Raw genomic sequence first — 14,030 nt, 5'->3', positions numbered from 1 at the left:
GTGTGTGTAGTTGTGGCTGGGTGTAGGTGGATGTGGCTGGGTGTAGGTGGATGTGGCTGGGTGTAGGTCGGTGTGGCTGGGAGTAGGTGGATGTGGCTGGGTGTAGTTGTGGCTGGGTGTAGGTGGATGTGACTGGGTGTAGGTCAGTGTGGCTGGGAGTAGGTGGATGTGGCTGGGTGTAGGTCGGTGTGGCTGGGTGTAGGTCGGTGTGGCTGGGTGTAGGTGGATGTGACTGGGTGTAGGTCAGTGTGGCTGGGAGTAGGTGGATGTGGCTGGGTGTAGGTCGGTGTGGCTGGGTGTAGGTGGATGTGGCTGGGTGTAGTTGGTTGTGTGTGTCATTGTGGCTGGATGTAGATGGGTGTGGCTGGGTGTAGTTGGTTGTGTGTGTAGTTATGGCTGGGTGTAGGTGGGTGTGGCTGGCTGTAGGTGGGTGTGTCTGCATGTAGGTGGGTGTGATTGGGTGGGTGCAGGTGTGGTTGGGTATAGCTGTGGGTGGGTGTAACCTGGTGAAGGCAGGTGTGACTGAGTATGGGTGTGGCTGGGTGGGTGCAGGTGTGGTTGGGTGTGGATGTGGGTGGGTGTAGCTGGGCTGCTGACAGTGGGACAGGGAAGTCCCACTCTCAGGTGCGCTGACAGACAGACTGACTCCTCGCTGCTTTTCTCTCACCTCAGCTTGTTGTTTAGTTTTCTTAAATTAAGGTTAAAAAAAAATTTCTTGAAAATGTTGTTGATATGCTCCAGTCTGGAATGTTTAGAGATATCTCTTTCCCACATGGAATCTAGCTCTGTTTCTGTGTAAAGAATTCACTGTGTGAACATTGGTTTTCCTTTGTACAATACAAAAATAATCTGCTTCAGCACTGGAGAGAGTAACTGTGTGTGGACAAGGGGGGGAGGGGGTAAGGCAACCTTTAGGACCAATTGGACTTGGACCTCAAGAACATCAAGGTGCCTGGCACGTCATAACCTGTCCTGGAAAGGTCCTCCCACCACGCTGAAGGCAGATGTCCACCAGTTGGCTGATGAGGAAACTGAGGCTCAGCATTACCTGGAGTCCGAGTTTGTGAGCAATGGTTGCACCCATACTCCCACAAAGAGCAGCAACTTGCATTTATAGAGTGCCCTTGCAGTGGGGTAGTGTCTCGGAGCGCTTGACAGAGTCTCGACAACGAGCCGCGGGGAGATGGAGGTGGGGAGGAGATCATTAGCACGATCAAAAAGGTCTTTTGGTGGGATTTGAAGGTGGTCAAGGAGAGGGCAAGGCGGGGATTGTGAGAGTTTCAGGGTGAAGGCACGGCCACCGATAGTGGAGCAGAGGGGATGAGGGACAAACAGGAAACACAGACACACCACAAACAAACACAAAACGCACACGGTGCTGTGTGTTGCCTCTGGGGGCTGTGGTGTTTGCATTGTGCTGTTATCTGAGAGATGGGTCAATGACCTGTTTACTCCCAAGATCCTGACAGCGAGAGCGAAAAAGAGCCTGCACGATAGACAGACTGGGAGACAGAGACACAGACAGACAGCAAAAGAGAGAGACATCGAGAGCAAAACAGGGTGAGAGAAAAAGACGAGACAACAAGAGAAACTGAGAGCTACCGATAGAGGTGAGCAGTAAAGGATGTAGGTCCTGTGTGTTGGGTGTGTGTACATTGGGCTGATATGCACTGAGTATGTACATGCGCTGGATATGTATATGCGCTCTGGGTGTGCGCGTGCTGGGTGTGCGTCCACTGTGTGCATGCGTGTTTGTCTGCTGAGGGGGTGCGCGTGTTGGGAGGGGGGGGGGTGCACGCACTGGGTATGCGCACCCGCTGTGTGAGTGCTGTGTGTGCGCTGTGTGGGCGTGCTGGATGTGTGCACTGGGTGTGTGTCCTGTGTTGGGTGTGTTGTGTGTGTGTGTGGTGGGAGCTAGAGGTGTGCACTGTGCTGGGAGTGTGCACTGTGCTGGGAGTGTGCACTGTGCTGGGTGTGTGTGCGCTGGATGTATTTTGGGTGTGCACACGGGATGTATTTTGTGTGTGTGTGTGCTGGTTGTGCATGTTGGGTGTGTGCTGGATATGTGCACAGGGTGTGTGTTGGATGTGTGTTGGGTGTGTGTTGGGTGCGTGCTGGGTGTGCGCACAGGGTGTGTATGTTGGGTGTGTGTGTGTGTGCACTGGGTGTGACTGCTCTGTTCTGTGTCAGGATGCCGGGTGTAGCTGTGCTGGTGTCGGTGTTGGTGATGGTGACGGTGGCTCTTGAGGCCACACACCCTGACATGAGCCACTGTACCTCGCGGCTGAGTGAGTTGCCGGGGCAGCCGCTGTGCCAGTACAGGGCCCCTGGCCAGCGGGGCCCACAAGCCGCGGGCCCCCCAAATACCAATCCCCGGCTCTGGGCGCTGTCCAATGCCAACACCCAATTCGCCCTGCGGCTGTACCAGCACCTAGCGGACGCCACGCCTGTCAACAACATCTTCCTGTCGCCACTCAGCATCTCCACGGCCTTCGCCATGACCAAGCTGGCTGCCTGCGGAGATACCCTGCGCCAGCTCACAGAGGTCAGTCAGCGCCACTCACGTGGCTCCGTACAATCCACCTGGCAACTCACACCCAGCATGTGTGTGGGGGGCTGTGTGTGTGTGGGGTGGGGGGCTGTGTGTGTGGTGGTGGGGGCTGTGTGTGTGTGTGGTGGGGGCTGTGTGTGTGTGTGGTGGGGGCTGTGTGTGTGTGTGGTGGGGGGCTGTGTGTGTGTGTGGTGGTGAGGGCTGTGTGTGTGTGGTGGTGGGGGCTGTGTGTGTGTGTGTGGTGGTGGGGGCTGTGTGTGTGTGTGTGGTGGGGGCTGTGTGTGTGTGTGGTGGTGGGGGGTTGTGTGTGGTGGGGGGCTGTGTGTGTGGGTGGTGGGGGGCTGTGTGTGTGTGTGGTGGGGGGCTGTGTGTGTGGGTGGGGGGCTGTGTGTGTGTGTGGTGGGGGGCTGTGTGTGTGGTGGTGGGGGGCTGTGTGTGTGGTGGTGGGGGGCTGTGTGTGTGGGTGGTGGGGGGCTGTGTGTGTGTGTGTGGTGGGGGGCTGTGTGTGTGGTGGGGGGCTGTGTGTGTGTGTGTGGTGGTGGGGGCTGTGTGTGTGTGTGTGGTGGTGGGGGCTGTGTGTGTGGTGGGGGGCTGTGTGTGTGTGTGGTGGGGGCTGTGTGTGTGGTGGGGGCTGTGTGTGTGTGGTGGGGGGGCTGTGTGTGGTGGTGGGGGGCTGTGTGTGTGTGTGGTGGGGGGAACCCACCTTGGATTGGAGTGAGACTATGATGCCCTCCCACCGCCCCCAGGTGTTTAAGTTTGACACGATCGCAGAGAAGACCTCGGACCAAACTCATTACTTTTTTGCCAAACTGAACTGCCGGTTTTACCGTAAAATCAACGGCTCCTCCGAGCTGGTGTCTGCAAACAGGCTGTTTGGGGAGCAGTCTCTGAACTTCAACCAGACTTTCCAGAACATCAGCCAGGCCGTGTACAACGCCAAGATCATCCCTGTCAACTTCAAGGTAACGTGGAGAAAGAGAAGCCATTGAGGTGTCTGCCACCAGCAATTTCTCTCCAGTGTAGAGACTGTTTCTTTAGACAAAAATAGACTTTAATCGGGGGGGGGGGGGGGGGCGGAGCGGGTGTCAGCTACAGTACCAGGAATTGAGACCTTGTCTTTTCGTCCACCTGTCCAGGCATTAGGGTACCTGGGGTCAATCTCTGAATGACGGCACCTCTGACAGTGCGGCGCTCTCTCCCCCCAGCACTGCACTGGAGTGTCAAGTCTGGACTGTGAGCTCAGAGTGCCCAATGTGGGCTCGAACTCACAATCTCCTGACTGTGAGGGGAGAAAGCGAGCAGCTGAGCGTGCGAATCCCTTTGAGATGTTTTACACTGGTGACCCGAGGCTTGTTGATCACCCTGACTGTGACAACCCGACTCCCTGCCTGAGGCATTCTCAATGTTTTCTGTCTGTCAATGTCATCTATCTATCAATGTAACCAATGCAATCTGTCAATCAAAGCCATCAATTTATCAAATCAATGTAATCTACCAATCATTCTATCAATGTAATCCACAATCAATGCAATCAAACTATATTGTAATCAATCTAACACTGTAATCAATCTATCAATTAGTTATATCTATCAAATTAATGGAATCTATCAATGCAATCTACCAATCAGTCAATGTAATCTATAAAATCTAATAATGTTATGTATATTTTGAGTTTCGCCCACAAAATATACAGTCAATTCACTTTACAGTATATTCTGTGAAGCGCTTTTGAGAGAAGTATGAGACATGATCAGGCACTGTATCAAAGGCAAGGATTACTATTCAGATGCAATTTGTATTGTACAGTATTATTAATGTGTTTTGCTATGTTGTGCTATCTTATGCTGGGCTGTGTTGTGCTGGGCCATGTTATACTGTGCTGGGCCATGTTGCGCTGTGTTGTGTTGTGCTGGGCTGTGTTATGCTGGGCTGGGCTGTTTGTGCTGGGCTGTGTTATGCTACGCTGTGTTATGCTGGGCTGTCTTGTGCTGGGCTGTGTTATGCTGGGCTGTGTTGTGCTGGGCTGTGTTATGTTGTGGTGGGCTGTGTTATGCTACGCTGTGTTATGCTGGGCTGTCTTGTGCTGGACTGTGTTATGCTGTGCTGGGCTGTCTTGTGCTGGGCTGTGTTATGTTGTGCTGGGCTGTGTTGTGCTACACTGTTATGCTGTGCTGGGCTGTCTTGTGCTGTGCTAACAGTACCAGCCGGAGCAGGCTCGGGCGGTGATTAATGGCTGGGTGGCTGAGCACACAGAGCAGCGGATCCAGGACGTGGTGCCAGAGAATACCCTGACTTCCAACACCGCACTGGTGCTCGTCAACGCCATCTACTTCAAGGTACCCGTTCCCCCTGCCCCCCCCCCCCACACACACACATACACTGCTCACTACCCTGCTCCCACTGCCACCCACCTCCTCTGGACCTCCCCCCAACACTGGTCAGAACCATACAGTGAGGGGGGGTTTAGGGGTGGGCTGGGGTCACACACGCAGTGAGGGGCGGGTTAGGGGAGGGCTGGGGACACACACGCAGTGCGGTTAGGGGTAGGTTGGTACGGGTGGTAATGCTGGTTGCTGTGTAGTATCTGATGTGCGCCTCTCCCCCCCACCCACAGGGCTGGTGGAAGTCCACGTTTAATAAGGAAGTCACGACCGTCATGGATTTTTACAGGAACGCCACGAGTCACTGCAAGACGCCCATGATGTACCAGAGCTCATCCTTTAGGTTCGGCAGGTTCCCCGCAGATGGGGTGAAGGTAATAGAGCTGCCGTACGGCACAGGGAAGGTCACCATGGTGCTAGTGCTGCCGCTGCCCAGGGTCTCGCTGTTTGAGGTGGAGAGTAAGCTGAACACTGAGAAGCTGGACCTGTGGCTGTCCAGCCTGCGCTCGCAGACTGTGGACCTCACACTGCCCAAGTTCCGTGTCCAGACCTCCTTCAGTGTGAAGGAATCGCTGCAGGAGATGGGGCTCCTGGACCTGTTCAACCCGGAGAAAGCCAACCTGCAGGGTGTGTACCCCAGTGAGGCAGTACAGGCACACAGGACACATGGACACAGACACAGCACACCCACACAGGCACCGCACACATACACAGCACACGTACACAGGCACCGCACAAGTACACAGCACACGTACACAGCACACCCACACAGGCACAGCACACCCACACAGGCACAGCATTTCGCCCCCCCCACCACCACACACACACAGGCTGAGAACATCAATCAAAGGATAATTATTTTCTCTTCTCAGGATTGGTCGATGGATTAAGTGATGGTCTCTACGTGTCTGACGCTTTTCACAAAGCTTTTCTGGAGGTAAGTAGTAAAGCTCCCTTTACACTGCATCCACTCCCAGGTCAGGGTTACAGACCCGCTCCCTCTTCCCCCATCCCTCCCGATACCAACCCACAGCTCAGTGCAAACCCTTCACCGCCCATTGCCCCCCCAAGTCCTCCCGCTGTGCGAATGTAATTTGTGGTTGTGGTGTGACGATGTGATGGTGTGATTGGCAGGTGAATGAGGAGGGCAGTGAGGCGGCAGCAGTGACCTCAGTGTACATGACGGGCCGCTCGCTCCGGCCAGGAGTGGAGACCTTCATGGCAAACATTCCCTTCCTGCTCTTCATACGCGAGGTCAGCATCAACAGCATCGTCTTCATGGGACGCATCTCTGATCCGTGTGACAGCATCTAGTGAGGTCCCAGAACAGGGCTGACCCTCATCCTCACCCCAGCCTCCCCCACCCTCCCTCACTCCTTCAACTGCACCATCCCACCCTCACTGTCACCCCCCCACCCCCCTACACCCAAACCCCCACATCACCCCTACCCTCACCCTGCATGCCCCCACCCGCTCCATCACCCCCCATACCCTCACCATCACCCTCAACCCCACAGTCACCACCTATATTCCACCCTTACCCCCACCCACACCCTCACATCCACCCTCAGCCTAACACTGGATGTCAGAAAACATGAAACAACTTTAATAAACTTCTGACTCTGCAACCAGCCACGTGTGTGCTCCTGTCTGGGTCCGAACATCACCATCAGCGCTATGTTGGGCAAGATTCCTTTCTCCACACCTCTGTTTAGCAGGAAGCCGGTTGTTAGTCCAAGGGTAAAAGTTCCTTAAACAATATACATAATAATAATTTGGTCACTTCAACCCACGACTGCTTGTGGGTCATTGCTGTGCGCAATTAGCTGAGGTGTTTCGCTCCCGACATACAGTCACTACACTTTACAGTATATTCTGTGAAACGCTTGAGACGGCTTGAAGACGTGACTTATTATTGTACGGATTGGGGGCGGGGCTGTGTATGGGGGCGGGGCTGTGTGTGTATGGGGGTGGGGCTGTGTGTGGGGGCTGTGTGGCGGGGCTGTGGGGGGTGGGGCTACATGGGGGGGCGGGGCTGTGTGTATGGGGGCGGGGCTGTGTGTGTATGGGGGTGGGGCTGTGTGGGGGCTGTGTGGCGGGGCTGTGGGGGGCGGGGCTATGTGGAGGGCGGGGCTACATGGGGGGGCGGGGCTGTGTGTATGGGGGCGGGCTGTGTGTGTATGGGGGTGGGGCTGTGTGTGGGGGCTGTGTGGCGGGGCTGTGGGGGGGGCGGGGCTACATGGGGGGGCGGGGCTGTGTGTATGGGGGCGGGGATGTGTGTATGGGGGTGGGGCTGTATGTGGGGGCCGTGTGTGGGGGGGCGGGGCTATGTGGGGGGGCTGTGCGTGGGGGTAGTGTGGGGGGCGGGGCTGTGTGTGTGTGGGGGCGGGGCTGTGTGTGTGGGGGGCGGGGCTGTGTGTGGGGGGCGGGGCTCTGTGTGGGGGGCGGGGCTGTGTGTGTGGGGCGGGGCTGTGTGTGTGGGGGCGGGGCTGTGTGTGTGGGGGCGGGGCTGTGTGTGGGGGGGCGGGGCTATGTGGGGGGGGCTGTGCGTGGGGGTAGTGTGGGGGCTGCTGTGTGTGTGGGGGGGCGGGGCTGTATGTGGGGGGCGGGGCTGTGTGTGGGGGCGGGGCTGTGTGTGGGGGGCGGGGCTGTGTGTGTGGGGCGGGGCTGTGTGTGTGGGGCGGGGCTGTGTGAGTGGGGGCGGGGCTGTGTGTGGGGGGGAAGCTGTGTGTGGGGGGCGGGGCTGTGAGTGGGGGCGGGGCTGTGTGTGGGGGCGGGGCTGTGTGTGGGGGGCGGGGCTGTGTGTGGGGGGCGGGGCTGTGTGTGGGGGCGGGGCTGTGTGTGGGGGGCGGGGCTGTGTGGGGGGGGCGGGGCTGTGTGGGGGGGCGGGGCTGTGTGTGTGGGGGCGGGGCTGTGTGTGGGGGCGGGGCTGTGTGTGTGGGGCGGGGCTGTGTGTGGGGGCGGGGCTGTGTGTGGGGGGCGGGGCTGTGTGTGGGGGGCGGGGCTATGTGGGGGGCGGGGCTGTGAGTGGGGGCGGGGCTATGGGCTGTGTTCCGGTTGCTACCGGAAGATACGTGAGTTCGCGCAGCCGCAAAACCGTTGTGGGCCGCTGGTCAGAGACTGAGAGAAACAGGTAATAAATATTATGTGTTTATATATATATATAGAGAGAGAGAGAGGGGGAGAGAGGGGGAGCGGGAGAGAGGGGGAGAGACCCCGAGAGGGGGAGCGGGAGAGAGGGGGAGAGACCCCGAGAGGGGGAGCGGGAGAGAGGGGGAGAGACCCCGAGAGGGGGAGCGGGAGAGAGGGGGAGAGACCCCGAGAGGGGGAGAGAGACCCCGAGAGAGGGGGAGAGATCCCGAGAGGGGGAGAGAGACCCCGAGAGAGGGGGAGAGATCCCGAGAGGGGGAGAGAGACCCCGAGAGAGGGGGAGAGATCCCGAGAGGGGGAGAGACCCCGAGAGAGGGGGAGAGACCCCGAGAGGGGGGGAGAGACCCCGAGAGAGGGGGAGAGACCCCGAGAGAGACCCGAGAGAGGGGGAGAGACCCCGAGAGGGGGAGAGACCCGAGAGGGGGGAGAGACCCCGAGAGGGGGGGGAGAGACCCCGAGAGGGGGGGAGAGACCCCGAGAGGGGGGGAGAGACCCCGAGAGAGGGGGAGAGACCCCGAGAGAGGGGGAGAGACCCCGAGAGAGGGGGAGAGACCCCGAGAGAGGGGGAGAGACCCCGAGAGAGGGGGAGAGACCCCGAGAGGGAGAGAGACCCCGAGAGAGGGGGAGAGACCCCGAGAGAGGGGGAGAGACCCCGAGAGGGGGAGCGGGAGAGAGGGGGAGAGACCCCGAGAGAGAGAGAGAGAGAGAGACCCCATGAGAGAGTGACCCAGAGAGCCAAGAGAGGAAGCTGGTGTGAGCGAGACCGTGTGGTGTGCGTCTCTCCAGTTTGCAGAGGCTGCTTTAGGTTGTGTATTTCTTTTCTAGCTTTGTCTCTTTATTCTGGCAAAAGATAATGGCTACAGGCTGCAGGCTGGTGTCATGGTGGACTGCTGGAGCAGGTTATACAATACAGATGTCTGGACATTGGTGAGTGTCAGGCAGGGGGTGATGAGTGTCAGGCATGCTGTCCCCCGCCCTCTTGGACACACACAGCCCGCCACCCCTTCCCCGCGCACGCCCACACCCTTCCACACCCTTGTCAATGGCCCTCCTATGCACGCACGCACTCTGATACGCCTGCCCTATGTATGCCCACAACCAGCAGATTCCCCCCCACAAACACACCCTGGGCAGCCAGGTCTCTGTAACACGCCGGAAACCCATCACTGTGCTTCATAGTATTGAAACCAGACAGTTCCATGCATCCCATCTAAATATGGAAATTCTCATGAATTGGAATGGAATGCGCATTTCTTCCGGAGAATATTAGGAACTGAGACTTGGCGAGAGACTTGGGGGACACCAGAGTGTGCATTGGTGTAATTGCTGGAATCTGACCAGCTAAAACCACATAGCTTGCCGTTAGAGCACTTCCTGGCAAGCTTTTCCACTGCTTGTCCAGCTAGGACCACTCTTCCCAACAGGCCTTTAGCTTACAGGATTAACAGGAGCTGAGTGGGTGAATTCCCTGTCACCAGTGACTGGTCTGACCTTCCAAGTCCTGCTGATAAGACAGGCTGGCCATGCTGTCATCAGCAGTCCCCTGGAATACTGTGGACCCAACTGGCTCAGGAACCGGACTAGAGAGGACTGGCTCGATTGCCAAACATCAGCCAGTTCAGCTCCAAGCACACACTCTGCTACACCACCATCACCACCCAAGGTGGATAGTCACTAGATAGTCATTTGATATCCGACAACTGCTCTGCCTCCATTACCCTATCACCCCTACCCTCGCTCAGCTCCACTGGCTTCCCATCCCCCAGAGGATAGTTCAAAATCCTCACTTTCAAGGCCCTTCATGGCCTTCCCCTCGCTTCTGTGACCTGCTAACCTCATATCAACCTGTCCGCCCACTCCACTCAGCAGGCTATGGCCTGCTCCACGTCCCCCGCCCAACTCGACCCACTATCGGCGGTTAGGCTCTCTGCCCCCACCCTTTTGATCTCCGTCCCACATTCCCTCGCCTCGCTCCCTCCCTTGCCTCCTTCCAGGCATGCCTCAAGACCCTCCTTTTCGACCGCGTCTTCGACCACTGTCCTACTCCCTGTTCGGGTCTAAATCCCTGACTGTCCAGCACCTTAAGTCGTCCTCCAAACATGAAAGGCGCTGTGTAAATATTATTTTGTATTGCATTGTATTCTGCAATCTCGTACAGAGTCGCAACCTGTCTCACACGTTCCTCACGAGAACGGAAGGCAGCCAGCTCCTTTTTGATCAAACTGTTCAATACACATGCAGTAACTATCCGAAGCACCACTTTAAGAGCCACTGAAATCAGTGAGGTCCCTCTCTGTTCTCAATCTCACTAGGGCCACCCTTCTTATGGAGAGACACCACAATTGCACTGTGGAACACTGACTCAGAGAGAATTCTGTGACCAACGCAAGGAGAACATCTCCAAGGTGAGTCGTTGGTTCCTGGCTATGATCTGAAAGATCCTCTGCTCAGCACCCCCACCACACCACCTCTCTCTCTGCTCCCCTCGCTCTCTCCCCTGCTCTCTCTTCCCTTCGCTCTCTCTCCCCCCTTCTCTCTCCCCCTCGTTCTCTCTCTGCCCTGCTCTCCCCGCCACCCCCGTGCTCTCTCACCCTCTGTGTCTTTCAGGTATGTCAGTGTGTCTGTGAGGTGTGTCTGTATCTGAGTCATGTCAGTATGTACAGGCTATGTGTGTGTGTACAGTTTGTGTGCTGTGTACAGGCTATGTGCATATATAGTGTTGTACTGTGTACAGACTGTTGTGCGCATGCTATATATAGGCTGTGCGCCCGTGCGTTGTGTACAGGCTGTCCGCCTGCGCGCTGTGTACAGGCTGCGTGAAGTGTATAGGCTGCGCCCTGTGTACAGGCTGCGTGGTGTATAAAGGCTGTACGCCCGCGTGCTGTGTACAAGCTGTGTGTGTACAGTGTGAGCTGTGTGCAGGCTGTGTGCATATTGTGCGTGAGCTGTGGGTGGTGCCCTGCAGGTGTGTGAGGCTGGCGGGAGGCTATGGAGAAAGGGAACAGTATTGAGCTGGAGGTGGCTGACTTTGGCAGCACGGTGCTGGCCCAGATGAACGAGCTGCGGCTGCAGGGACGGCTGTGTGACATTGTGGTGAATATCCAGGACCAGTGCTTCCGTGCCCACAAGGTGGTGCTGGCCGCCAGCTCGCCGTACTTCCGGGACCACATGGCGCTGAGCGAAATGAGCTCCGTCTCCATCTCCATCATCAAGAACCCGCTGGTGTTCGAGCAACTGCTGTGTTTCTGCTACACGGGCAGGCTGTGCCTGCAGGTGGCCGACATCATCAGCTACCTGACTGCCGCCAGCTTCCTGCAGATGCAGTACATCATTGACCAGTGCACCACATCCTGGACACCATCCACTTCAACATCAACATCAACATCAACATGGCCGGCCTGGCAGCCCAGCTCCGCCACAGCCAGCGGCCCGCCCGGGACAGTGAGAGCCCCCCCGCGGCCCTCCGCTCTCTGCACAGCCGGGCAGAAGGAGCCACCTCGCCGGGTGGGGGCCGCAGCCAGCACTGCCCCCACAGCAGCCCCTTCGGCAAGGAGCAGTTTGTGCGCATTAACCGCGTGGGTCAGTGGTATGTGGAGACGGGGGCGGCAGCAGATCGCGACGCGGAGGACGGTGTGAGGATCAAGACGGAGACTCCTGACGAGTGGCTGGTCTGTGGAGAGGCTGGGAGCGGAGCCGAGGAGGGCACAGGTCACACCCGCCCCCAACAGCACTTTGCCATCACTGCCCGCCACAGGGGCTCCCGCCCAGCCAGCAGCTTCAGCGAGACCGCCAGGTTAGCACACACTCTCCCCCCCCCCTCCATGCTCACTACACGCTCCCCCACACTTCTCCAGGCGTCCCCCCGACTAGCACACTCCCCCACAACCTCACCACACGTTCACTGCAACCTCACTGTGCAGCATTAAATCCACACAGCTGTGCCCACAGCACAGTGTACAGTAGCTGCCCCGCGCAGTGCTGGCTGTCAGTGGTGATGTGGGTAATCTCTGTGTCCTCTCTGCAGGTTAAGCCCCTCTGGCAGTCTGTGCACTGGTTCTGAGCGGCACAGAGCCAGGAGCGAGTCTCCCAGCAAAGGAGAGGAGCAGAAACAGCCCAGTGTACAGGTGGGTCTGTCATTCAGTCTCATTCACAGTCTATAATGCCTACTGTGTGTGTGTATGCATGGGTATGTTTGTGTGCCTTCCCATTTCCCGCCTCCACCTCTTCTTAGCGTGTGTGTGTAGTGTGTCGTGCGGTCTGCCTGTGTGTGTGTAGGGTGTGGGGCGTTTTGTGAGTGTGGGGTGTTGGGTGGGTGTGAAGTGTTGGGTGGGTGTGTGATATTGGGTGTGTAGAGTGTTTGGTGTGTGTGTAGTGCGGTCTGCCTCGGTGTTGTAGGGTATAGGGTGTTGTGTGCGTGTGGGCTGCCCATGTGTGTTGCTGAGCAGATCGTGTTCTCTCTCAAGATGGACGAGGCGGTGGTGGGAGGCGGAGGCTATGAGGAGTATCTACGAGACCAGGAGGTGACGGAGCGCTGGTACCGGTATAACCCACGGCTGACCTGCTTGTACTGCGGCAAGTCCTTCAACCAGAAGGGCAGCCTGGACCGGCACATGCGGTTGCACATGGGCATCACTCCCTTTGTGTGTCGTATTTGTGGCAAAAAGTACACACGGAAAGACCAGCTGGAGTATCACATCCGCAAGCACACGGGAAACAAACCCTTCCACTGCCATGCGTGTGGCAAGAGCTTCCCCTTCCAGGCCATCCTCAACCAGCACCTCAAGAAGAACCATCCGAGCTCCCCGGACCCTGCCTCGCGCGGCCACAACGGTTCCCGGTCTCCAGCACAGGAGGGGCCTGAGGTGGTTCACAATGTCTCCACCACAGGCCCCACCTGAGACACACCCAGCCCCAGGGCTTGGCAAAGGGCCACGCCAGTCTTGCCTGCAGTGTGCCAACCCTGATTGCTGTGTGCCAGCCCTGCTTACTCTGTGTCATCCCTGCTCGCTGTGTGCCAGCCCTGCTCATTGTATGCCAGCAAAGCTCAGCTGCCGTTCTGCAGGTGAAGCCACATACTGGGTTGTGTGTGGATTCAGGGGTTGAAAGTCCTGGTGTGGGGGATTGGGGGTTGATTTCTCTTGACGATCTGGGCAGGTCCCCGCTCAGCTAGCCTGGCATTCACACTTGGTGCAAACAGCTGTCAGTGGAGATGGGATAAAGGCCAGCGAGAGGCCCGGCTCTTGTGCTGTAACATTTTGCGAGTCCTGTACATTTCTTTTGAATGTGAAATTGAATGTGGTGGAAAGACTTTTCAGGAAGGAGTCGCAGGTAGGTTTGATACCCAGGAAGGCTTACTCATCGTGTAGTGTGAATAGTGTCTCAACGTGATATCGCTTTACATAACTGAAGGATTTTTCCATCTTAAATACCTCTTTATTAAATAATGAATGCAAGACATTGCCCGAGTGTAAAGTGCTCTCCACACAGCTGGCAGCAGGGGCTCCACCAGGACAGGAAGCCACTATCACAGCTGAAGGCCAGAGGCTGGGATTGGTGGTTGGAAAGAGAACGCTGGAGGGATTCAGGAAGATTTGCAAGAGGACAAAGCAGGAACGGCCAACACGACAGAGGGTGTGAAGCAGCCAGAATTAGCGGTGGAGGCAGGCGTTTGTACACTTGCTGCCTGATGTGAAGCTGTGGAATATTGGGAGCACAAGAATTAGAATGAACCGAATCATGCGTCTGCAAGACTGCAGTGAATACAGCATCGACTTCAAGACTCATCTCTGGTCACCCTCCCCGCCTCATGATCCCAACCACCAGCTCAGGTGGGGATCCCTGACTGTCCATCACTTTAGGATGCCCTGATGTGAAAGGCGCTATACAAATGTAATTTGTTGATGACTAAGGTTGGGAGGTCAGAGATCTCGTGCAGAGATCGTGGAGGT

General features: G+C 57.2%; 2 protein-coding genes across 2 annotated transcripts; both read left to right on the top strand.

The window, feature by feature from the left end:
* Positions 1-1,320: 1,320 nt before the first annotated feature.
* On the top strand, positions 1,321-6,366 carry serpinc1 (serpin peptidase inhibitor, clade C (antithrombin), member 1). Its single transcript, XM_007902934.2, has 7 exons — positions 1,321-1,610; positions 2,191-2,545; positions 3,298-3,513; positions 4,750-4,887; positions 5,166-5,559; positions 5,805-5,869; positions 6,067-6,366. Exons 2-7 carry the CDS (start codon positions 2,192-2,194, stop codon positions 6,244-6,246), a joined length of 1,347 nt encoding a protein of 448 aa, XP_007901125.1. The 5' UTR covers positions 1,321-1,610; position 2,191; the 3' UTR covers positions 6,247-6,366.
* Positions 6,367-7,967: 1,601 nt separating this feature from the next.
* zbtb37 (zinc finger and BTB domain containing 37) lies at positions 7,968-13,941 on the top strand. The gene is given in 7 exon segments (XM_042335922.1): positions 7,968-8,065; positions 8,908-9,009; positions 10,395-10,487; positions 11,048-11,425; positions 11,428-11,875; positions 12,107-12,206; positions 12,546-13,941. Coding segments are annotated over 4 exon segments (1,338 nt in total). The 5' UTR covers positions 7,968-8,065; positions 8,908-9,009; positions 10,395-10,487; positions 11,048-11,070; the 3' UTR covers positions 12,981-13,941.
* The last annotated feature ends 89 nt before the right edge of the window (positions 13,942-14,030 follow it).

This window comes from Callorhinchus milii, unplaced genomic scaffold, assembly GCF_018977255.1.
Source record: "Callorhinchus milii isolate IMCB2004 unplaced genomic scaffold, IMCB_Cmil_1.0 Scaffold5, whole genome shotgun sequence".
Classification (NCBI taxonomy): Eukaryota; Metazoa; Chordata; class Chondrichthyes; order Chimaeriformes; family Callorhinchidae; genus Callorhinchus; species Callorhinchus milii.
Note: the sequence above shows the minus strand (reverse complement) of the source record. Positions and strands in the feature narration are given on the sequence as shown.

Coding starts and splice junctions, on each gene's coding strand:
- serpinc1 (XM_007902934.2), top strand. CDS start 2,192: ATGCCGGGTGTAGCTGTGCTGGTGTCGGTGTTGGTGATGGTGACGGTG. Junction 2,546..3,297: donor CCCTGCGCCAGCTCACAGAG/GTCAGTCAGCGC, acceptor CACCGCCCCCAG/GTGTTTAAGTTTGACACGAT. Junction 3,514..4,749: donor TCATCCCTGTCAACTTCAAG/GTAACGTGGAGA, acceptor CTGTGCTAACAG/TACCAGCCGGAGCAGGCTCG.